The sequence below is a fragment of the Rhinolophus ferrumequinum genome, chromosome 24 (genome assembly GCF_004115265.2).
Source record: "Rhinolophus ferrumequinum isolate MPI-CBG mRhiFer1 chromosome 24, mRhiFer1_v1.p, whole genome shotgun sequence".
Classification (NCBI taxonomy): Eukaryota; Metazoa; Chordata; class Mammalia; order Chiroptera; family Rhinolophidae; genus Rhinolophus; species Rhinolophus ferrumequinum.
In genome coordinates this window covers 24,844,810-24,868,203 of record NC_046307.1, presented here as the reverse complement: position 1 = coordinate 24,868,203, position 23,394 = coordinate 24,844,810, and the positions used below count along the sequence as shown (strand labels likewise).

Sequence of the window (23,394 nt, the reverse complement as noted above, 5' to 3'; positions counted from 1 at the left end):
TAGTTTTGGACAATGAAAACTTAATTTCATATAATGTTCACATCTCACGGAATAGTCATCTTTTGATTGATTTCAACCATTTACAAATGTAAAGCCATTAGCTCATGGGCTGTACAAAAATAGGCAGCGGCTGAATCGGCCCGCAGGCTGAGTTTGCCAACCCCTTGGAGAGCCCTGAACTTATGAGAATGTAGCAGAAGAAATAAGTACTATGAAGAAAATAGAATGGAAAAATGTGACTGTGCTGGGTAGGTGGGGGCTGCTTCTGGTAGCTTGGTCAGGGACGGCCTCTCCAAAGTGACTTCACGTGAGCTGAGACCGGAAGGACAAGGAGAAACACAGCCTGTGGAACTGTAGTAATAGGGAAGCCAGGGGAAGGAACAGAAGGGTGCCAGGGTGGCTGTGGAGCAACGAGCTGGAGCAAGAGCTGATGTCACAGGGACGTAGCAGCTAGGGTTCTGAAGGCCAAGGTCTGGTGCTATGTTACATTTTACCTGCAACAGGAAACTGGCGAAAAGTTTGAAGCAGAGGAACAATAGTATAACCTAGTGTATATTTGAAAATTATGGTCCCAGCTATTGTGGTGGGAGAGGGGGTAAGCTCATGGACAGCAGGACTAGTGGCTGGTAAGGAGGCTCCTGAATGAATCCGGGTAGTTGTGGTGGTGGCTTGGGGTCTGGGGTTTCTAGTGGAAACAGAGAAGTGCTTGGATTGACTCTGTCTCTTAGAGCTCTAACAGGATGTGGCATGTCCAAAGTTGGGTAGCAAGGATTTAAAGAAAAACTTCCAAAGGACATAGGGAATGGAAAACTGTGACTTCTTTGGGACTTGAAATTACTTTTGCCATCAGCAGGACTTGGTGTCACTTTAGTCTTCTTTTCTTTCCAGCTATACACAGGGTCAGAAATAGGGATCACAAACTCGGGGCAGGACAGGGGGACTGAAATCAACTTGCCACGAGGAGTAGAGGCCTTCAGACTGGCCCCAAAATGACTACAGGACCAACCGTGACGGGCAAGGATGGTTAAATCAACAGTGCTGGTCTCTCTATGAAAGACCTTGGAGAATTTTCCCTACTCTTCTCCCTTGGCAGCCATTTATCGGAATTTGTGATCCCATCTGAATTTGACAAGATATTTTATTTGGATAGAGACCCCTGTACCTCAGTGCCCCACAGGGAAATGGAATCTCTGAATTTCCAGAGGCAGTGCAATTCTGGCATTTGAAGCTCCTAAATGTACGCTGGATGGATGCTTAGAGCACACACATGTCAGTCGGATGCCCAGATACCTAGAGGGTGTGTTGGCACATGCACGTGCAGGATAAGGCCTGATGATCACGAAAGTGTTCCCGTGGCCCTGCATCAAGAAGCAGCAGCCACTCTTTATTACTTCCATCAAGTAAGGCTGCATAATGTTCACTGAAGCCAGCACAACTAGGTCACCCGTGAATCTGAGGAATTACTTTGCTACGAGGCTGATTGAGGAAAAGGCCTGAAGCCACAGATGTGGAAAAATTGATTTTCTGAAAGGCAGATTTCCTATAAACAAAGGATGCTTAAGCCCACATTCTAAGAACGGATTTAGTCATTGGAAAGTAAGTTGAAAAACAGCCTCAGGGTCTGAAAAATAAAGCACAACCATTTGCTTGTGGATTTTAAGGTTACTCTGTTATTTCTGTTTGCTGATTTATCCATTCCATGGGCTTGCACAGCCTGATTCATTCAAACTCAAGGCTGACCAAAAAAAAAAAAAAAAAAAAAAAAAAAAAAAAAATCCCTGTGCCTAAAGAATGGAGTTGAAACAAACAAAGACAGACAAACAAAACATAGGCTGAATGCCCATTACACACTAGGTGCTACTTTTGGGGATCCCTCCCTATAGGCAATTGGGGGTAGCAGACATTATTTCATTTAAACCTGACAGCACCCTGGGAGGTAAATGGTATAATCCCCCTTTTGGAGATGATGTAACTGAGATCCCAGAAGCCCAAATAACTTGTTTAAGGTCACATGCCTAGTAAAGAGTAAAGCAGAGTCTTAAATCCTGGCCAGGCACAAGAAGGGACGGGGTGGAGGGAGGCCTAGACAGAGGGGACGTGTATGAAGGCTCGAAGGTGAGAAAGAATACGGTGTATTCAAGGAAGTGAAAGTTGATAAGAATGACTGGAGCGGGGAAAGGAAGGGAATGTCAAGGGTCAAGGTCAGAGACAGAGGCAGAAGCCAGAGCACACGGGGTCTGCTAAAATTCTGAGTGCTTCTTCCAAGGATTTGAATGTATTCTACACATTTTAATATCCATCTGTATTATGTATTACGTGGATACACATGCCCGTGTACTTTTCATTCTGCATGAAAAATGGAGTGGATGTGACCAAGTGTGGATTAGGACAGGACGGTTAACTTCCTCAATAACCATCATTCTGAAGTTCTTCAGAATCCCTTGGGAACAGCAGTAGCATTTTATACACATCTATTACTTTATAATTTTCAAAGTAATTTCCCGTCCCTTGGCTCTTCACAAGCACCCCGAGACAAAGGTCGCTATCTTTATCTCCATTTTGCAGATGAGTGAATCGGTTCTCAGAGAAAGGAACTCACTTGCCCAAAGACCCAGTTGGTTCGTGGCAGAGCTGAGTCTGGACTCCTCATTGCCCGAGTCTCTTCAAAGAGATCCAGTCTAGGAAAAGTGGGCCCTCAGCTCCGGCCGGAGCCTCTGCTCAGCCCTCTCCTCCCTGTGCAGTGGAAGCAAAGGGGACCTTTACCTTTCGGATGCCGTCATGCTTCATTTCAATCACATGGAGGGTGTAGTTGGTTCGGCGTCCTTTCTCATTAAACTGCACGTTTCCTGTCAAGCCTTCAAACCGCACCTGGAACACAGATCCATGTGGTGAACAGAAGATCCATGTGGTGAACTCAGAAGTCGTACCTCATGTTTGTTTGCTTTTTCTGCTCCAGTGAAAAATCCAGAACCCGAGAATGTTACGCGGGATGAGGTCTTGGAGTAGTATCAATGCTAAAAGTGACTCTCTACACCCTTGACTGTAGAAGGCATTGCTATCAGAGCACAGTTCTCTTTCCTACTAAACTGAGATTCATCCTGAAAACGTTTTTCACCCATGGCTTTAGGCAATCAGTAACGATGGATCACAGTAGGTCTCCATAAGACATCTCTGTGCCACCCCCAATCAAACACGCCATTATGACCACCACCATGGGCACCACCACTCCTCACACACCTTCAGATGAAGAAACTGAAGGAGGCCTGCTAAGGAAAGGGACTGGTGTACCATCCCTGGCAAATCAGGAGAAGCAGCCAGCCTTATGACCAGTGCCTCCGGCTATGCTTGAATATGGTTTTTTAATTCCTTTGTGAGGCCAGGGAATAAAGCACTTGGGAATCTAAAGACCTGGAATTGGGAGACATGAAGTTTATCCCAGCTTTCCTCTGAAAACAGCTGAGTAACCTTGGGCGATTCACCTCTCTAAGCCTCCAGTTTCCAAAATTCCTGCCCCATCGAACTTAAATGACACAGCACATGTGAAAGTGCTGTGAAAACTTAAAAGCACCCGAGAGAACCCTTTATGTTAAGACAGAGCAGGCAGGGCTTTAAACAGGTCTGAGCTGGTTAAGACAAAATTTGTATTGGAACTCCAAAATATGCTGAATGGGATTTCTTCTCCACGAATGCATCAGATCAAACTTTCATGGCCTCATATCTTGAAGCTCATATTGAAGGTCAAGTAGTCATCATGGGTGATCCAAGACCTTGAAGGCTGAGCCTGCTGCTCTGCAGATGACCAATAAATCTCACCCAAGTCCACCCTCAAATTGGGGGTGAGTCTAGCTGCGTGTCACTGGCTCAAGTGCCAGAAACCACATTCTCTAATGATGACTGACCATGTGTCCTCGTATCCGTCTGGCCGAAGGCCAGTAAGATAAGTCTCTCCATGTAAACAGTGTGAACCTGGCCCTATTACTCAGCACTGTTTATTTCCCCCATCTTCAAAGAGCTTAAAAGGAAGCCTGGCCGGGTTTTATCTTTTCCTGACAGGGAGCCTCTCCTCGGCCTTCAGAAGGATAAGAAGAGCTGGTGTGTGTGTGTGTGTGTGTGTGTGTGTGTGTGTGTGTGTGTGTGTGTGTGTGAGAGAGAGAGAGAGAGAGAGAGAGAGAGAGACAGAGAGACAGAGAGAGAGCGCCTGCTCTGAGGCTGAGACTGACCCTCTCATCATCTTCTGGCCTGAAGTCTCAGTGGGGAGGCTGGGACAGGCCCAGAGTGCTGAACAAATTATACAACAAGCTCTTCACTCTCTTAGGTGAAATCTAGAGAAATCCAACCCTGGAAAAGTCTAGGCTGGCTTTGTTTTTCAGAGAGGAAACAAAGCATAGATTCTGCTGCAAAGAATAGGAAAAAGGGAGCAATTTCAGTGCATCAGCAAGTTTGCCCTCTTCTCACTTCGCTCATCTCTTGCCCATCTTTAGCTTTCCCACATTCGTTCAGTTTCAAGATAGGGTTTCCACTGTTTCCCCGAAAATAAGACCAGGTCTCATATTAATTTTTGCTCCAAAATGCATTAGGGCTTATGTACAGGGGATGTCATCCTGAAAAAGCACGCTAGGGCTTATTTTCCGGTTAGGTCTTCTTTTGGGGGAAACACGGTTAAGTACCAACTTACGTGACTCATTTGGAAAACCAGACTGGGATAGACGCACAGATGACTGGATAATAGACTGATTTACCCAAACAGAAAGAAGTGTCATCAGTCACCCAAACGGACATTTACTTTTTGGTTTTGGTCTCAAGTGTCATACCAGTTACAGTATGGCGTACTCGTATGGCAAATTGCATACAGCCTCCATGACTCTTTCCTCATTTGTGTAATGTGACCACCGAGAGTTAATTATGTCTTCAGGTGATTTAAGGAATAAACGAGACATTTTATGATTAATGCTTGGCCCATTGTGAGTATTCAACACAGGCCAGCCAGCTGTTATTATTGTAACTAACAGTGATATTAATATTACCACCGCTTTCCAAGTGTTCCATGTTTATGAAGCACTTTCGAGCTTATTACTTTACCTCCATTCACAGGAACCCCCTGAGGTGTGCCATTTAGAGATTATAATCTTCACTTACGTGGGAGAAAACAAAACTCTGGGAGATAAAGTCATTTGCTCAAGATTTATGGCTTATTAGAAGTGTCACAGGCAAACCAAAAATCCAGATGTTCTCATATACTCTGGTATCTTCACTTAAGATACCAAGTGGCCTCTCAACCAGGGGACAATACTACTGTGCTAGACTCGGGGTGCGTGACACAGAAATGTACAAAGTAGTATCTTCACATGCCGACTGCTGTTACCTACGATCCCAGCGGGACCTTTCCCAGGCCATGCTGCGTTAATTCCCAATGACGTGTCCACGAGCAAATCCCTGAGTCTGTCTGTTTCTTGGTTTACTCCTCACAGAATAGAAATGCCTAGCGTATTGTCTGAGACATACATGTTCAATGCGTAGTATTTGTTATATGGATGATGATGGTACTGATGACGGACGCCGACTGCTGCTGTGCTGTATAGGGTGGGTAAGAGGTGTGGAAAACAAGAAGACTTGACATTGAGCTTTGGGACTAGTACGTTGCTTCAGAGCAGAGGACTCTTTTCAGCAGAAATGAGGGTCTTGTCGCTATTACTTTCACATGCCTTTTTTAAGTTTCAAAAAATTCATTAGCAGCGAAGTTCTAGTGACTTGAGGGCCCCTTGCATTGTCACAGTGTTTTTATAACAAGCTGCTTTATTTGATGTTCACAGAAACCCAGTGAGTAGCAAAAGCCCATTTTGCAGATAGGATTATTGAGATTCAGAGCTTATGGCACTTGGGTTCAGGATTCATTGTTAGTGATGAGAGGCCCGGGGCAGCTGAAAGCTCTTACCATCTAGTTGGGGAAGCCAAGACTTATACACTTTTGGAGATAAATCAAACCATGGGAAAAGAGACATTCCAGGACAACCCTTCCATGACGACAGAGCAAGGAAAGGTGAATTCAATGGCTCAGTCCCAAACAGTTTATGTGGATAGTCAGGACTCATAGTCAGAGGAAGCAGCTTCTCAGAAACACGTGCTTTCGGCATATCTGGAGACTGCTGTCCTATCCACTAGGGCTGAGACTCTGGTCTCTCATCCCCCTGGGTCGGACTCATGGACACTTGGGGTTTTCCCTCGGATCCTGCCTTCTGGAACTCCCGTCACTGTCCGGGTACCTGCCAACTCCTCCTGTGAGAGATGGAGAATTAACCTTTGGCTTCCTGTAAATGGTATTGGGTGCAGCTGAGAGTCTGCCATGTGTGGGTTGCTGAAGCATAACTTCTTTCCTGCCTGGTTATTGCTTCTACGACTTGAGTCGTCAACACGGATGACTCCTCCACCCCATCCCTAGGGAGGCAGCAGAGCCGCTCTGGACCAGGGATCTGTGACCTCTTTGTGGCTGCCTTCAGCGGGATCCCTTCTGTTGGCCTCTCCCCCTGAAAGAGTACTGGGTGTGGGAAGTCAAGGTGGTCGGGCTAGGTCCCAGTGGCCCTCTTCTTGTTATTCTTCTTGCCAAGGCAAGTCTCAGGACCCATCTGAGCTTCCACTTTCCCACCTGAACAATGAGAAGAATAATCTGAGCCCCAACCATCTCACAGTGTGGCCCTGACATTCAAAGAGACTCATTATCCTTACCTGCACCCCCCACCTCCGCCCCAGCCTATGACAAGCCAGTGAAGGAAGCAATGCTAAGAGGATTATGTCCATTTAGTAGATGAGGAAGGCAGTGCCAGAGAAGTGAGCAAATAGTCCAAGATCTCCCAGATAGTGCTTGAGGGCCGCGGTGAGAAGCCAGCTCTTCTCTTCCGAGCTCCTAAGAGGCCGGGCCTGATGCCCACAGTCCAGCTCCTACCCCCACTCTCGTCTCCTGCTAGCTCTCATTTACATCCTCCCCCAGAGCCTCCAAAGCCACAGTCACTCTTTGTTCTACGTTACCTTCACCCTTCCTTTAATTCCAATTTGCTTGCGATAGTTCCCGGCTACATCTCTCATTCTGGAATAGTTGATAACAGCTTTTCCTCTCACTCGTAGGCGTCCCAGTTTGAATGATAAATTATATGACCACCCTTTTTAAAGCCCCAGTCCTCGCCCTATAGGAAGCCTTACTTATGTCCACATTCCTCAGTCATGGCATTCTGCTCTGAGCGTCCGTAGCACCGAGAGCCAGGCTGTTAGTTAGCCCTGTGTCCATACCTTTATAGCTCTTATTTCTCAGGAGCTTCCCTTCCCTTCAAAATTGGGTCTTGAGTCCTGAAAGGCAGCCACTGTCTTTGCCTATTGTCCACCCTGTCGCAGACCTCATCTACGAAAGTGCTGGGCATGCTTTTACTTCAATATACCTGATCGTTGGCAGGCAGAGTGCACACTGAGAGGGAGAGTCACTATTTAGGGCACATACTCTTTACCTGAGGTCCTGGGATGGACTTCCAGAAGTGTCTATGGGCCCCCCACCTCCTGGTCATGCAAACATAGATGTTTGTACCTATGTGCATTTTTCTGGGAAAAAGAGCCCAATGCCTTTTTATCATATCCTTAAAGGACCTGTGACCCCCAACTGCTGACCCTGATTTGGGGAGCTGGGTCTTCTCTGCCAGCCAGAAGCCAACATACGGGCGCCCTAATGCCTCCAACCTTCTGGAGCACGGAGGGCTTCTGGGATGTGAGCTCCTTAATATTCTGAGCGGCTCTCTGCGTGTCAGGCAGGGGCCAGGCAGTGGCTGATTATCTGCATTCTGCTGGGAAATTATAGTGGGGTGAGGGGTGGGGGTGCATGGATGTTACTGAAGGCCACGTACTGTTGTTAGCTGGGCCGCAGCTTGTGTGTCTTCCCTGGGCTGGCCCTTTTAGGCTTCAGAGAAGAGCCGTTATGTGTACAGAAGGAGGTAGCAAGTCGACGTGGGTTGGAGTCCCAGTGTTGCCACTAACTAGCTATATAATTTTGGAACGTTTATTAACATCTCTGAAGCTCCCTTTCTCCATTTATAGAGCACAATTAATAGAATTAGCCACCTCAGAGTGTATAATCCTTGGAGGATTCAGTGAGATCAAACGTGTAAAGCATGTTCAGAGCCTTATACATAGCAAGCTCTTCACGCATCACAGCCAATATTACCACTACTTTTAGAATTTGACTCCCCCGTGTGCTAGCCCTCCAGGTAGGCGGCGTTGGGGCCTCCAGACCTAACATACAGACATCCCAGCCCGACCACAAGTAAACCACAGGTCCCATCCCATTGCACAACCCAAAGGCCAGGGGTCAGGGTAGCAGACACCTGAGCCCCCAACCCTGGGCTCTAAGGACTGAATGTCATTGGGATTTACGAAGCCTGTTGTCGGCACACAGTTGCTCTCTAGTGGTATTTCAAGCAATGGGTCTAGAAGACAAAATGGATGCATAGTGGCCTTGACTGAATGTGAAAGGTCCCAGAGGTCAAGGTGTATAAGCAAAGGCCCCTGGGGTCATAGGACAGACTTGGGTCAGGAGGAGGAGCCCTGGATGGGGATCTCGTCCAGCCTCTGCTGCTAAGCTGCTGTGTGACTCCGGATGAGTCACTACCCACTCTGGGTTGGCTAGAAAGTGAGGGAAAATGGGCATCAGTAATCTCTAAGACCTCTTTCAGCAATAAATTCTTGTGATTCTACGTGCTTAACCAAGATTTGGAAAAGAAATCAGTTTGAATAGCTGATCTTAGGGTCAGAATGTTGGGGTTTGTTTTTGCTTTAGTTTTTGTGACTAGTTCCTCCATCCCCACCCCCTAATAGAAACTGAAGGGAGTTTCTTGAGGGCAGGTCTTGCTTTCTCTTAATTGTCCCCAGGGCTTGGCCCAGTCCACGGCGTGCTCTCGGGAGCAGCTGATTGGCTGCTGGATAGGGAGGGAGGCACATGCCTCTTGACTCCAAGACTATATAAAAAAGAGGTCATTATTCTTTTGACTAAGGTAATTGCCTCCTCAAAAACCCCACCAAGGCCGAAGCAGAAGAATGAGTATACATTACAAGATGAGTTAGACATTCAGATAAAAAAAAAAAGCAGATGCTTAGAATTCTTAGAGCCAATTGAGACGCAGGAGTCCTCTCCCACCTCCTCATCGTCAGGAATAAGGAAAGGAAGGTCTGTAGGCGTATTTCAGTCACCCAGATACCAAGGGACCCAGCTGGACTTGGAACCCAGCTCTCTTGCCTCCTGGTTCAGAGCCTTTCCTGCCACCCACGTTGCCTCCCAGCCTTCATCTCTGTCATGATGGCGTCAGAATATCCTTCCAGGATGGGAGACGCAAGGGAGTTGAAAGGGTTGTGAAGCTGAGGGCAAGTGCCTGGGACCTTCTGAAACCAGTCTTACATTGCAAATGGAATCTGTCTCGACTGTGGAGTCTGGACGAGCATTTTAAATGAGCCAGAAGGCAGGCGCTGCACCTTAGGCAGTGGTGCGGAAGCTGTCTGGTGTCTGCTACTGCTGCGAAGTGATTCGGGGCCACCCTGCATAGACGGGGGATGGCGGAAAGGGCTGCTGGTGGATCCCTGAGCATGTTCTTCCTGTCGTCACAGAGCTGCTGCTTAGCTCCATTCCAAAGGACAGAACTCCAATTCTCCATGTGAAGGCACTGCATCTGAGCTGAGGAACAGCTGGTCCTTCCTTGTCTCTCTCTCCAGGTTGTGAAAATTGCTAGAGCTGTGCATGTGTGGTTGCAAAACAAATGGGGAGAGCTGTACATTTTGCTCTACATGTCTCCCTCATTCAGAAATGCTCCTTTCCTCCCCTGGGAGCCCAAATTCACCTTCTGTTGAGTGTAGCCTTAAAAGTTGAGCTGGTTTTTTCCAGGCAGCTCCATTGGGTGGGGAGGGAGGGTGCTGGGGGCATTTGCACCAAACGATCTTGCCACTGTACCTGACACTTTGACATTCCTCTGCAGAAAGCATGCTCTCTTTGCCCAGTCCCCTTTGGAAATACAGCCTATCGGGAGACATCAGAGGCATCTGATGACGGTGCTATCCGCCTGCAGTTCGAGACTCACAGCCTGGGCTGCAGGTGCTTTTAGAGGCTCCTGGAGACTAAAAGAGACATATAGGAGCTCTGAGACTGATAAAGCTGAGGGCAGGTCTCTAGCATCTTCTACGCCAGGGATGTTACATACACAGCCCACGTGTATCATTTTCTCATCCTGCTTCTACAGGAGACATATTACTAATTGGGTATTTCTGTTCTTCCCTGTTGAATCTGGAGTCAGCCTCAGAATCCTTTGCATAGCCCCTGACTGGAGTGGCCACGGCCATTTCCTATCCCTGCTCTTTAACTGTTCTGAAGTGCAAACCAAATGGATGATCAGTGCTGGGCAGGAAAACAGGATCAAAGGACTGAGAGACAATTCAGGGCTCCCTCGTGCACCGTGCACAGAGAGCAAAGGTAATAAAGAAATCCAGAAAACCAGGGCAACAGAGGAGAGTCCCTAGGAGACCACTAAAATGGTTCCGTTTCATCCCTGTGTATTTGAAGTCTTCTTTCCAAATACAGAATCACCAGTTTCCCTTTTTCAGCATATTCCCTAAGCAGAAAAATAGAGCTTTTGCACTATCGGGAATGATTGATGGGTCCATACTATTGTTTTTCGTTTGTTTGTGTGTTTCTTTGTTTTTAATTTGTCCATGAGCCTCCATATAAGCCAAGAGCCACAAAACACCGTGCAGTGGCTTTCCGAACTTCAAGCATGCGCTCCCTTTTCTTTTAAATAGTTACATTCCACTTGACACTGCTGCTGAAATCCCCACGAGGCTCCCATAAGATGGGCAGCCATTGCTGGCCTCACCTGCTGCAGAGCCCTCTGGATATCGATCCCCTGGCCCCAGGGCACAGCGGGGTTCGCCAGGCAGTCCCCAGCATTCCCCCGGCGCGATATATCGATTCTCTGCCTCCGCAGGCTCTGGAAAGCTTCCGCCATCACCTTCACCCCATCGTAGGTGAGCGCAGAGGTGTACTGGTGGGAGGAATGGAGACAGTTAGGTGTCAGAGAGCTCTGACAGGGAGGCAAGTGGGAGCTGTACTTGGGAACATGTTTCCTGGTGATGAGAATGCCTGCAGTGGGCCAGGTATGGTGTGGGGGGGGTGGGTGCTGGGGGGCACTGGTGAACCAGGAAGTGCCTGCCCCTTAGATGGGATCTGCTGCTCTACCTCACTAGCCAATATTGCCCTCCGGAACTGTGAATTCAGTACTGCTGCTTGTGGTTTTGGAAGAGAAGCCAGAATGCTAGATTTTTGTGTGCGGTCTAGCCATTTTAAAATGTTGGCTCAATGGGGGAAAAAGTGCATAGATTAAGTTCAACACGTCTGTATCACTTGTTACAGTCCACAAGCTGTTGATTTTCCCTGTATTACAGTTAGCAACTGAGAACTAGGAGGAAGTGGTTACTCTATCACTCCTGTGACAGTAAAAGAAAAAAATAATCCAAGAAGAGTGAGCACTTAATTATTTCCACAGGTGGGTCTTCCAAGTGGCAGCTTTATATTCTGCACACTCTCCCCTTGGGCTTATTCATGATAAACCTCAATTTTCCCCCTCTTACCTATAAGGGAGCTAAGACGTCAGTGAAACCAAACCACAATAACAATCCAGGACAATATTTCCTGGCTTCGGAACTCCTGTCTGTTGTCTTCATTAATTTGTCCCCAATGTCTAGCACCTTCTCTGGCACATTTGAAGTTCATAGTAAAGAGTTATAGAATCAATGTGTAAGTATTTTTCCAGGTTTCATCTTCGATTCTCTCACCTTTGATAATCTACTCCAATCCTTTGAAAACTGGGTGGGGCATTTACATAGTACTTAATTAACTGCTATGGTTTGCTCATTGCTTTAAAGCACATTTGTCATTTTGTTTGCTTAATTGAAATAAGTCTGCATTTTGAATTGTTCAGTCAGTGTGAGCAAAAGTGGGATGAGATGCATCTCGGTTAAATGGGCTGCCATTCACCCAAAGAAACGGACCTAGTGATGAGAGAGTAGCAAAGGATTCACCATTTGGCCCAGAAAAACAAATTTGGCCTCAGAAGCCTCCTCCATACAGTGTTTCATACAGCCACTGCCAAGCTACTGGGTTTGACATAGGAATGAAAAATTACCTGCTATCCTTATTCTAAACCATTATCAACTAGCAAACACTACAGACTTTGGCTGCAGAATTTATAGCTGCATGGCTGGGTAGTAAGCAGCAGAGTCTGCATGATAATCAGGGTTTGATTTTCTGAGGCAGAGAAGTGATTGAGATTGCTTAGTTAGAGATTTCCCTTAATTTTAGGTGGGTACATGGCTGACCAGAATAAGGGCCAGCTCACTGCACAACTCGAGGAGGCTCAATCCACAAAGAAATGAAAGCAAACAGCATCCCTCTAGAGCTGTGCAAAATGGTGGCCCTGCCCAGAATAGAGACACCATTTTTTCAGCTTCCCCTGTAGCTAGCTGGGGCTAAGTTTCCAGGATGTGGCCAGCAACATGTGAATGGGTGATCTGTGTGTGACTTCTGAAAAGGGTTTTTTAAAGGAAGTAGTTGTGCTCTTTATTTTCCTCTTCCGACTGGGTAGAATACTGAGTTAATGGTTGGAGCTTCAGCAGCCATTTTGGGCTATAAGGTAGCTTTCATATGCTGAGGAAAGTAGAGCAAGAAAATAGAAGATTCTCGAATGTTTGATGATTGTGGAGCCATTGTACAAGTCCTGGATTGCTGACTTCTGGATTTTTGTTTATATGAGAGAAAAACAAAATGTCTATCTTGTTAAAACCATTGTCATTCTGGATTGTCTGGCTGTTGTACCCTCAATCTTTACGGATATATTTTCCTTAGCTCATTCCTCTTAGAAAGCCTATCCTTCTCTACAGATAACACTGTGAAGAAATCTGGGGCAGGCAACGGGACCAGTGTGGTCCTTTGCCAGCTGCCCATCCCCTCACCTTAGGTCTCTTCCAGTCCACCCGTGTGTGGTCTCGGGCATCATTGTTCTTCCATTGTTGCATGATCTTGGCTGGGATGGTGTCTGTGTAGTTCACCAGCTGGAAACCTGTCACATTTGCTCCACTTTCCTTGAATTTGTTTAAGTCAATGTCCATGAAACCCTGTGCAGGGAGGAGGAGGAGGAAGAAGTCAGAACGTGCTGCCTGGATAAATCCATGTAGCCTGTTACTGAATCACAGGATTGTCCATCCTGTTTCACAAGGTGGAACCAACTGAATGGAGAGACAGTGGTGTCTCCCTTCTTTCTGAGCTCAGTTATCACTGAGTTTGTGCCCAACGTTAGCCCAGTGGTTAAGAGTGCTTGCTCAGGAGCCAGCTGTGCCTGGGTCAAAGGGCTGGCTCTGGAACGCACAGTCATTATGATACTACCTCAGACTGAGTTACCTGATGGTTTCTTGTCTTGTGAATCACGAAGGTTAGGAGGTTGGGGAGAAAAAGCAATGTGATGACGCAGGTCAAGCATGGGGTGCCGACGGAGTGATTGATAAATGGTGGCTGGAATGATCATGACACCACAGAGATGGAGCAGAAGAGCAAACAGAAGGAGGGATTGTCTCCTCCATTACCCCCACCCTCCACCCTTTGGAGAGGAGAGAAATCTGAAGTCCATGGGGCGGGCTCCTGTGGGCTGCCCAGTCAGCAGCAAGTCTGTGGAAGAGGCTGCATTCTGACCATCCCTCGCCCTGTTCTCTTTCCTGTACCACAGACGAGATCTCTACTCAGTGAGAGCTGATCAATTCTAACATCCACAAAGGATTCTTTATTGAGAATGAAACCTTCCTCCCCACTTGGTGAAGTTTATTAAAAATCAGGAAGCCTTCAACTTAAAAAGGAAATCTTTTATTTGTGTAATATAGTCCATAATGTAGAGTACTTGCACATCTATGGACTCATTTCACTTTATGACTTCATAACGTAGACATTATATGTCTATTTGCCAAATAAAGACACTGAGACAGAGTGGGAGAATTGACTTGTACAAAGACATTCGATGAGTTAGCTGTAGGGAGGGACCAGAACTAAGGTCTCCTGAAGCTCTTTGCTCACTCACTCATCATTCAACAAACATTTCTGAGAACCAATAATGCCTTATTCTACTAGTGACTAAAATAAGTTCTTTCTCTTAGGAAGCTTACATTCTACTGGGAAAAACAGGCAATAAACAAATAAACAAGTAAATAGGTAGCATAGTAGATACGGTATAGTTCAGTATCATATACTTTGCAGTAGCAATGGGTCCTACGAAGAAAGACAAAGTCGGGGGAGAGGCGGGCCATGTCATGCTTTGGCAGGCATGATCAGGATGAGCTTCCCTGAGGAGGTGGTGTTGGGACAGGGACCCGAGTGAAGACAAACCTTGTGCGTGCACGAGGGGGAAATCCGGGGAAGGACATTCTGAGCAAAGGCTCAGAGGTGGGAGGATGCTTGGCATGTTCCAGAAATACTCAGGAGGTTGGTGCAGCTGTAACCCAGGGAGTGAGAGAGCACGAAATGTGGTCAGAGAGTGGCAGCCCAAGGCTGGCTCACATAGAGCCTTATGATAACTCGGGTTTCTTTTTAGGTATTGTCAGGGGCTCACTGCAGGGATTGGAGCTGGGGTTGTAAAGGTCAGTGTCCTTCGGGCTTCATGGCTTGGGGAAACTGCCAAATACTAGCAAGGAGCAAAAGGGGAGAAAGCACAGGGGAAGCAGTTTGGTGGATTCAGGGTGGGGGGAGCCCTGGACTGACAGCCAACAGCTCTGAGTGCCAGTCCCAGCTCTGCCTGGGGATCCTATGGCACCGTCCAAGTCTCTTAATTTCTTATTGACTTGACCTAGTTTCCTTATCTAAAAGATCTAGTTATAAATGACTTCATGACTCAAAGACACTCCCCTACCCTATGCCTCCAAAGTTCTGTGTTGGTTTTATAAACAAACCAACGTCAGTCCCACTCAGACCCCCTTGTCCTAGCTACTTTCTCTGTCTGGAAGTGTGCCTTCCTGGATGGCTCCTTTCCATCTTTTGGATCTCAAATAAAATGCCATCTCTTCAGAGGGGTCTTGCCTGACCTCGTATCCAAAGGTCCAGTTGTCGCCCTGTGGTAGATGCTACAGTGTCCTGCTCATTTCCACTCCTCTTTACCCACTGATATTCCATTTTAGAGACTAATTGCAAATACCTGTTACTTCACCCACGTGCAGTTACTTCACAAATGTGTCAGGGAGTTAATACACCCCAAGCAGCTCTCAATTAATGGTCGTTGGGCAGTTAGCAGAAAAGTACTCCAGAATCTTCCCCCCTGGGTGGAATAACCCTTAGGTGTGTGCTGCACCATGTCTAGAGGTTCCCTAATGGACTGAGCTCCTGTAGCCCTCAGAGGTAACTGTCTTCATTACCTTTATAGGCTGTCCATTCCTTACCTCACTTTTCTGATTCCCTGCTGTTGTTTCTAGGATTGCCACCCAAAGAAACCACTTGCACTTGAATCCTTGTCTTAAGACTTGCTTCTGGGACAACCCAATCAAGTCAGACCCAGTCAATCCCTTCTCCCTGCCCTGTTAGAATTTCTCCAGAGCATTTATCACTTGAGATTATCCCCTTCACTCATTTGTTCCCTTGTGTTCTCCCATTAGTATGTTAACTCCATGAGGGCAACAACCTTTTCTATTTTGTTCAGTCATGTGTCCCAGAACCTAGTACCTGGAACAATGCCTGGCTTAGAGTAGATGCTCAATATATATTCGTTGAGTGAATGAGTAAGACCCAGAGACTTTCTTCAAGCAAGAATGCTAACTAGCCAGGGGAAATATGATGGGCAGGCAGCATATGCCAGTGGATGGTTTTCATTGGTTTAAAAGAGACTCAGGTTGGACATATCTTTTGAGGTGAACTTTTTCTGTAGCCACAGTTTACAGATTTTTCACAGAGGTCTACTGGTGTGCACAGTGGTTCAGGCAAGCTATTAGAACAGATGAAGTCAGAATTAGGTACTTAACCCAATATGCATTCAAAGACATTATATTACTGAAGAGCACAGCCATCCTACCACTGCTTAAAAGCTAATGCGTAGTTGAGAGGTTTCCCATAATTTTTAAAGTGTTTAAAAAGAACACGTTTTTCATAAAATAACTATGGAGAGAATGAAATGGAAACGATCTTCCGTAGTCAAATTCTGTCATTTGAAAAGTTGCAACAAGCTCGTGGGCATTTTATACTGATTGCCCCCATCTTGAACATAATGGAGGCCAAAGGAAATGACAGAGTTTCCTCAAATATAAGTGACACTCAACTCCATCACCAGAACGTCTGACTGCAAGGCTACTGAAGCCAAATCTTGGTTACATCTAATGAAACTGATGGAGCCTTCTAACAGAACTCCTAGGCTCCCCTGAGAAGGGATGGATAGAATGATAAAAGAAGCTTACATATGATGTTAGGTAAAAGAAACAAAATTGGGGAATAACATAGGGTCAACGTATATTCATCTAATAGCTATTATCTCTCCTATGTAAGATTTCATGCAGGAATAGTAACCTTAAATCTCTGTAACACCCTTAATCACTAAGAAACAAGTGTCATATAGTTACTAAACTTGATTTCTCCATAATGCAAAAAGTTGACTCTTCTAATATAGAAAAGCATTCTTGACTACGAAGGGGAAATAAAGGTGTTAACTATTTGCCTACCAGTTAACAGGAAAATTTAACTCATTCACTCTATTCCATTGATCACACTCATTAAAAAGGTTTAATTATATCATTTTCTAATATTTTTTGCCACTTTTATTAAAAAAAAAAAACCTGGGGGGGTAATATTTGGTAATTACCACATTTTTCTTTGTCTGCTTTATCTGTGCTTTTCATTATATAATATTGTATAAGAATGCAACATTGCAAATTATATTCTGTGAAAGATTTCAGCTATGAAGTTTGATCGGCACTACTCTCTTTGAGCCATTTTGCCTATTTTATAATATGCCCCCAAATACTGAGTCCATTGCCTATACATTGTAACTATTGAATACAAATAAAATGAACACACATGATGCTCCTTTATAAGTTATTCAGTAATGAGAACTCAGGTCTCCTAAATCTAGACTCCTTCCACTATCCCTCCAGCACTGTACCAGATGCTGCTGTTCACGAAGTGACTCTGTTTCTCATCTAAAATGGGGCTCTGTGATGAGTGACCGCTTGGAGCTGTTTGGTCACTATGCTTCTGTCTGCTTCTTCGGCATCTCTGTGGCATTTCACACAGTCCCATGTGTGGCTGATGAATGGGTGAGATGTGAAGAATGCTCTGCTTAACCATTTTCATTCAAGTGCAAATAAGTTGGCTGGTGAACTGCAGGTTCTCAGGATAGAGGTCCTTCACCAGAGGGACTCATCAGAATACTTTAGGGAGCTTTTGCAAAATAGCCATCCCTAAGGATTGTTGTTCAGTAGCCTGGAAAGGGGACTGGATATCTGTATTTTTACAAAGCTCTAATGCTGCTGAATCAAAAATCGAGGTTCAATATATTAAAATTATAAAGACAGTCATTAGAAGAATTCCAAATAATAGCTAATAAACATTGAGACCAAGATGTGGGGAGTAATATGAAATGATTTATCATCTTTCTAATGGGGAGTCACAGATGTGAGTAAAGTTGATAACACAAGAAAAAGAGACATAGACATATTATGTAGAAGTGTGGAGGAAACCACCAGAATCCCTAAACACAGAGAAGGTTTAAAATAGTTATTTCTAAGAAGTATGAGATTGGAGAGAGCAGGCATTTACTTTTTATTTTATACCCTTCTGTAATATTTTTTCTTTTTCACCATATATTCTTTCACCAAAAAGAACATATTTTCTTTTTAGTACTAGTAAAGAATAAAAAGAGATCCTCAGATAATTCTGATGAACCTTGCTGGTTAGGTTCCTGGGAAGTAGAAGAGGGACTGGCAGTGGCAGAACCAGGAAGAGAAATCATTGCATTTATTGAATTTTTGTTCCAATCTGTTAAAGGCGCCCTGCTTAATTTGTTATCTCTTGGCCTGGGATTAACCCTGGTGCTGTTAAATGCTCTATTGAAACATAGCTCCAGAAGCATTGTTCATAAGAATAACAAAAACGGCAATAATGGCAAAAATGCCACTTCATATGCATTATATAACTTAATCTAAACAGCCTTTTGAGAATTATGTCATTACAAAATGAAAAACAAAAGAATCAGTTAATGGTCACCCCTGGATGTATTTTAAACATTTCTCAAGCTCTTATCCTGAGCCAGGCATTCTGTTAAATGCTTTATATACATAATCCCGTTTAATCTCCCAAACAACTCAGTAGGGAAGCTTATTTGCATAAATGAATGAGTGTCCTTCCCACTTTTATGTTGAGGAGCTATGGTTCAGAAATCTTTGGAACGTCCTCTGAGAGCACACAGCAAACAAGGATTCAGACCGTGGCCCAACCATAAAACTTGTCTCATTTGTCAATGGGTTACACTACCTTGCCAGTGGAGGAAAATAGGAGCTTAGCTTTAGGATAATGCTTCCAGGTTGTCCCAGACAAAGAGGGACCAAGAACCTTAAGCAGTGTGACTGACTCAGTTAATCGCCCAGGATACATGTCTCACCTTGCCAAAGAGGGGCCTTTTGGTACAGCTTTCTGTCTTAAGGGAACATTTGTGGGAGGGCTCACTAGGTTTCTCTCCTTGACATCAACTTGTAAGGTTGGTTACAAGCCTAAGGTGGATGTTTCCCAAGCCTCTGAATGTATCTGAAGCCTATCAGTGCCCACCTACCACACATCTATACCAGGGGTCGGCAATTTTTTTCCTATAAAGGGCCAGACTGCATATTTTAACCTTTGAGGGCCATATAATTTCTGTTGTAAGTATTCAGTTCTGCCATTATAGCATGAAAGCAGCTATAGCCGATAGTAAATGAATGAGCATAGCTGTGTCCCAATAAATTTATGGATATTGAAATTCGAATTTCATGTCATTTTCACAGGTCATTAAATGTCATTCTTCTTTGCATTTTTTCCAATAATTTAGACATGTGAAAACCATTCTTAGCTCATGAGCCAAAATCAGGTAGCTGTGGGCTTTGACCCATGGGCTATAGTTTGCTAATGCCTGAGGCAAAAATGTTGGAGGTTAGATCAAACCCCTCATTGTACGGATAGGGAAACTGAGGTCCAGAGAGGAGACTTGTGGCCTAAATTTTTACGGCTGGCTAGAGGATTAGCTGGGATTAGAATCTGTTTCCCCCATATACTGACTATAGGAGACAAGGTAGTGCTGACCAGCCGTTTGCATAGAATGGGAGTAAAAATGCTCAATTAAGTAAACAAGTTAATATAATCATTCTATCTGTCAATTGTAAGATTCACAAAGGAATAGAATGAAAAGGCATTTCAAAAAATTGTGATATCTTAAAGAGATGTTTAACACTATAACTACATTAGACATGCTTTTATCTTGCTGTGAAGATTTGGAAAATGTTTTAAGGATCATGACCAGGTTCAGGGCTATCATTATGACCATTAATTATCATATGCACCTGCAAACAAAACAAAACAAAGAACTGACTATGTGTGCTTACTGGTTATTTAACCTCTCTGAGGCTCAGTTCTTAAAATGCAGATATAATAGCACCTACAGCATTGAATCGGTGTAAGACTTAAAAGAATCCATTTAAGCATTTAAGAACTGTGTCTGGCATATAGTAAGTGCTTAATGAATGTTAGCAATTATTATCATCATTACATTCACCATCATCGTTATCCTTGGGTCAAAAGAGGTTAGGTGTTGTTAGAATTACTTCAAAGTCAGGCATTGGGTCAGACAAGGGACCTGAGAGAACAGGAGGCGGACATATAGGAGTGCAGCTTTCGAAGGATGAAAAGCTTTATCATCAAAGCCAGATTTCCCTTTTCTCTGCTATTTTTCAAGGGATCGCATCCAAGCTGTTCAAGCTCTCATCATCCTGCTTCTTCGGATACTATACCCGTCGGAAGGAAGAAGAAGCATCCAGCATTGTTAAGGGAAAGGAACCAGGAAGAAGGTTTATTAAACAAGCCCTGGGACACTGGAAAGAGCACGCCTCTGTCTCATCCCCTGGAGATCTAGAAGAGGTAAGATTAGAACAAATCAAAGAACTTTATACTCTGAATGGCACAAGTTGAACATGCCAAGTCCCCAAATTGTCAGATCAAATCTTAGATGACAGCTCCATAGAGAGGACAGTTATAGGGAAGTGCAGTTTGAAAAGTCTTGTTATATTAGAAATGCTTGAAAAAATGAGGATGATCAACCTAAGAAATAATGGAAAACTGAGAGGCCAAGTGAAGGATGTATTTAAATCCCAGAAGGGCTGTCACGGGGAAGAGGTGGAAGATTTGTTCTCTGAGGCTCTGGAACACAGGCCAGAATGAATGAGGAGAAAGAGATCAAGGGAGGCAGATTTTGGCTAAAATAATAAAAACCACAACCACAGTGCCTAACCATGTATCAAGCCTCTACTATGTAGTAAGCACTGCGCTATTTCATTTTATCATCTCATTTATTCCTCACAAAGGCAGTGGATTTTATCATCATCTTCATTTTGCAAATTAGCAACTGAGGCTAAAAGGAATGGAGTAGCTTTTGCCCAACATGACACAGCTAGTGGGGCAGAGATCATAGTTACAGCAAGGAACAGGATGCTGGGCTTGTTTTCTAACCTCTGTACCTTCTCCTGCCTGCTGACCACTCATCCAGTCGGTCTGACTCGCTTGTCTCCTGCCCTGCACTGAAGCACTTGGAATGGCCGACATCTCTAGACTAAGAAGGAATGAGCACGTTGCCAGGAAAGCGGGATGTTTGTGCTCAGTGTTTTTATTTCTATGTCTCCGAAGTCTCACTAGCTTTCTCTCTGAGACTGCAGTGGTCCTCCTCATCTGCCCTAGGGGACCATAGGCTCCGAGAGGGCAGGGACCTTGGTCTCCCTGGTGTTCACAACACTACGTAGAGCAGGCTGATTGCTTAATGCTTGCCGAGAGAGGAAGGAAGAGACAACAATGTCTGTGCTCGCCCTTTTCGTGATTTTCTTATAAGTTTCCATCCTGTCACCTCTCAGCCTCTCAGCTTTTGTCTTGTGGACCAAAGAGGTTCTTTCATTGACGTTTTTGAGTAGTATATTCTGAACTGGGTCATAAATGACAAGTGTCAGGGAAACCGTTTTAAGGGCAACCACATAAGTTCTGTCTTGTCTCTGAACCTCATGAGCCGTTTGCCCTCAGGCAACGTGTCAGCCTCTCCAGGCATTAGTTTATTGATCTGCAAAATATGGGTATTGGCTGGATCAATGATCTTGCAAGCTGTGATCCGGGTTCAGGCATTTTAGAGGTCACAGGTTGGGTTGGGGGAAGGCAGAAGGTTGAGGTCCTAGATCCCCACTGTCCCTCTTCCACAAAAGCAGCGCTGCTTTTTATCTGTTCTAAATACTGGGATTCTCCCCAGGATGCCATTTAAAATGGAGCTTTAAACTAAAAAGTTCCAAAACTTCTGAGTCAGTTGATTTCTCTCTTAAGGGCTCTTCCGGCTTTAATCTCCAATCCTATGATCACACAGGTGTGTACACATGAATATGGATATATGTGAATTCATGGACTGTTCCTGGGCTGAGGGCATAGTTGTGTCTTCAAATAACCATGTCTCTACCTAAGGGTCTTCACCATTTCCTGTTTTAGTCACTTTAATCAACTGCACCTTTAAGGTGTCCTCACCCTCTATCATCCCCGGTACCACGCAGGCTGATCTGGTCCCCACCAAGTCAATAAGACATTGTAGCTGTGCTTACATCAGCTAAAGCACCATCTGTCCTGGAAAATAGCACCAGCGTTACCTTGTCCAAGTACATTTGAAACCAGGGAGGCGGGTATGTGTGCACCTGGATATTTGCAAACACACAGGCACCCCCCACCCCACAGCTGTCCGCTGTTGACCAAGCATTATAAAAGTCAGTCAGGTCTCACAAACCAACTTCTCTCAAGCCAGGGATTTAGGATCAAATGTCGGCACTTTGTGGCGGAAGGTCAGGGGCCCCAGTGACTGGAGTGACATTGCAGGGCTGAGCGCAGATGTATACTACCTGTTCCTTCTACAGCTTCCCTTCACCTTAGCTCTGCCCCATCTAGCTGCAGTCAGGGCTGATACCTGGCCAGGGCCATTTCAGAGCAAGAGGTGAATTCCAAGTTTTCAGTCGCGTTTGGGGCAGGTCCTTATGGTGGAAACTCCTGGCAGACGTGAGACGAACAATAGCTTCCTTTTGTGGATCAAAATCTTCCTATCCAGGGAGGGTCTGGCAAAGAGTACACCAAGCCCATGTTTTTTGGATCAAATGCCATCTTAAGCATGTACAGGATCTGGTAGATAGTAAGTACCCATTGAATCCTTGGTGAAAAATTAATAAAAGTCCTAATATAAGATAAATTTGAAAACTACTGGGAATGGCGAGAGGAATAATCAACTTAGTCATCATTCATTCATTCAATCAATCATTCTCTCGTTCATTCGTGAGTGCTCAGTATTTCCAAGCACATAGTAGATACAAGAATGCAGCAGAGAAACAGACAGGTGTGGTCCTTGATTTCAAGTTACTTAAGGTTTATTGAGAAAGGCCAATATCACCCAAGTAATTATAGAGCAAATAAGTGGACCAAACCATAACCCTGTAGCTCAGAGAAGGCTTCCCAGTGGAAGCAATAAAACCTGAAAGAAGAGGCTTCGGTGGGGTGCAGTGCTCAGGGAAGAATCCTCTAAGCAGATAACATACATGCTCTGAGGTTAGGAGTCAGAGTGACAGAGGGTAGTGAATAAGAGGAAATGACTGTACACATCAGCCTGGATTCAAATCTCAGCTCTTCCACCTCCTAGCTGTGTGACAGCAGGCAGGCTACTCAACCTCTCTGTGCATCAATATCCTTCACAGCAAAATACGGATTATTATAGTATGTATCTCATAGGGCTATTGTGAGGATTAACTACCTTAATATGTGTCAAATTCTTAGAACAGCGCTGGCACCTAGAGCCCCAGGTGTCACGGGCAACATGTTTTTCCCATTATATGATCTGCTTTTCTGTCCAAAAAAGAGAGACAAGTAAGGAAGTGAGGACTGAACCCTTCTAGTTACACATGACTGACCAGCTGCCAAAATTAGTGCTAAGGAATGTGTCTCTCCAGCTTCTATGCTGGTGATAGCAAGTGGCTCTGCAGCCACTGTTTTGCATATCTGAATGGTCCACCAACTCAGCATGAGAACAGCTATTCTGAATCAGCTAAGGTGTGCATGGTTTGCAA

At 44.9% G+C, this 23,394-nt stretch overlaps 1 protein-coding gene across 4 annotated transcripts in view; it reads right to left on the bottom strand.

Annotated features, from left to right (window-relative positions):
• GRIA1 (glutamate ionotropic receptor AMPA type subunit 1) overlaps positions 1–23,394 on the bottom strand; it is a 287,697-nt gene that overhangs the window by 101,219 nt on the left and 163,084 nt on the right. For all 4 annotated transcript variants that reach the window (XM_033096029.1, XM_033096031.1, XM_033096032.1 and 1 more), the window contains exons 6-8: positions 13,021–13,182; positions 10,887–11,054; positions 2,764–2,868 (exon numbers count right to left, since the gene is read on the bottom strand). In XM_033096029.1, the coding sequence (XP_032951920.1) occupies positions 2,764–2,868; positions 10,887–11,054; positions 13,021–13,182 (435 nt within the window). The remainder of the gene's footprint in view (positions 1–2,763; positions 2,869–10,886; positions 11,055–13,020; positions 13,183–23,394) is intronic.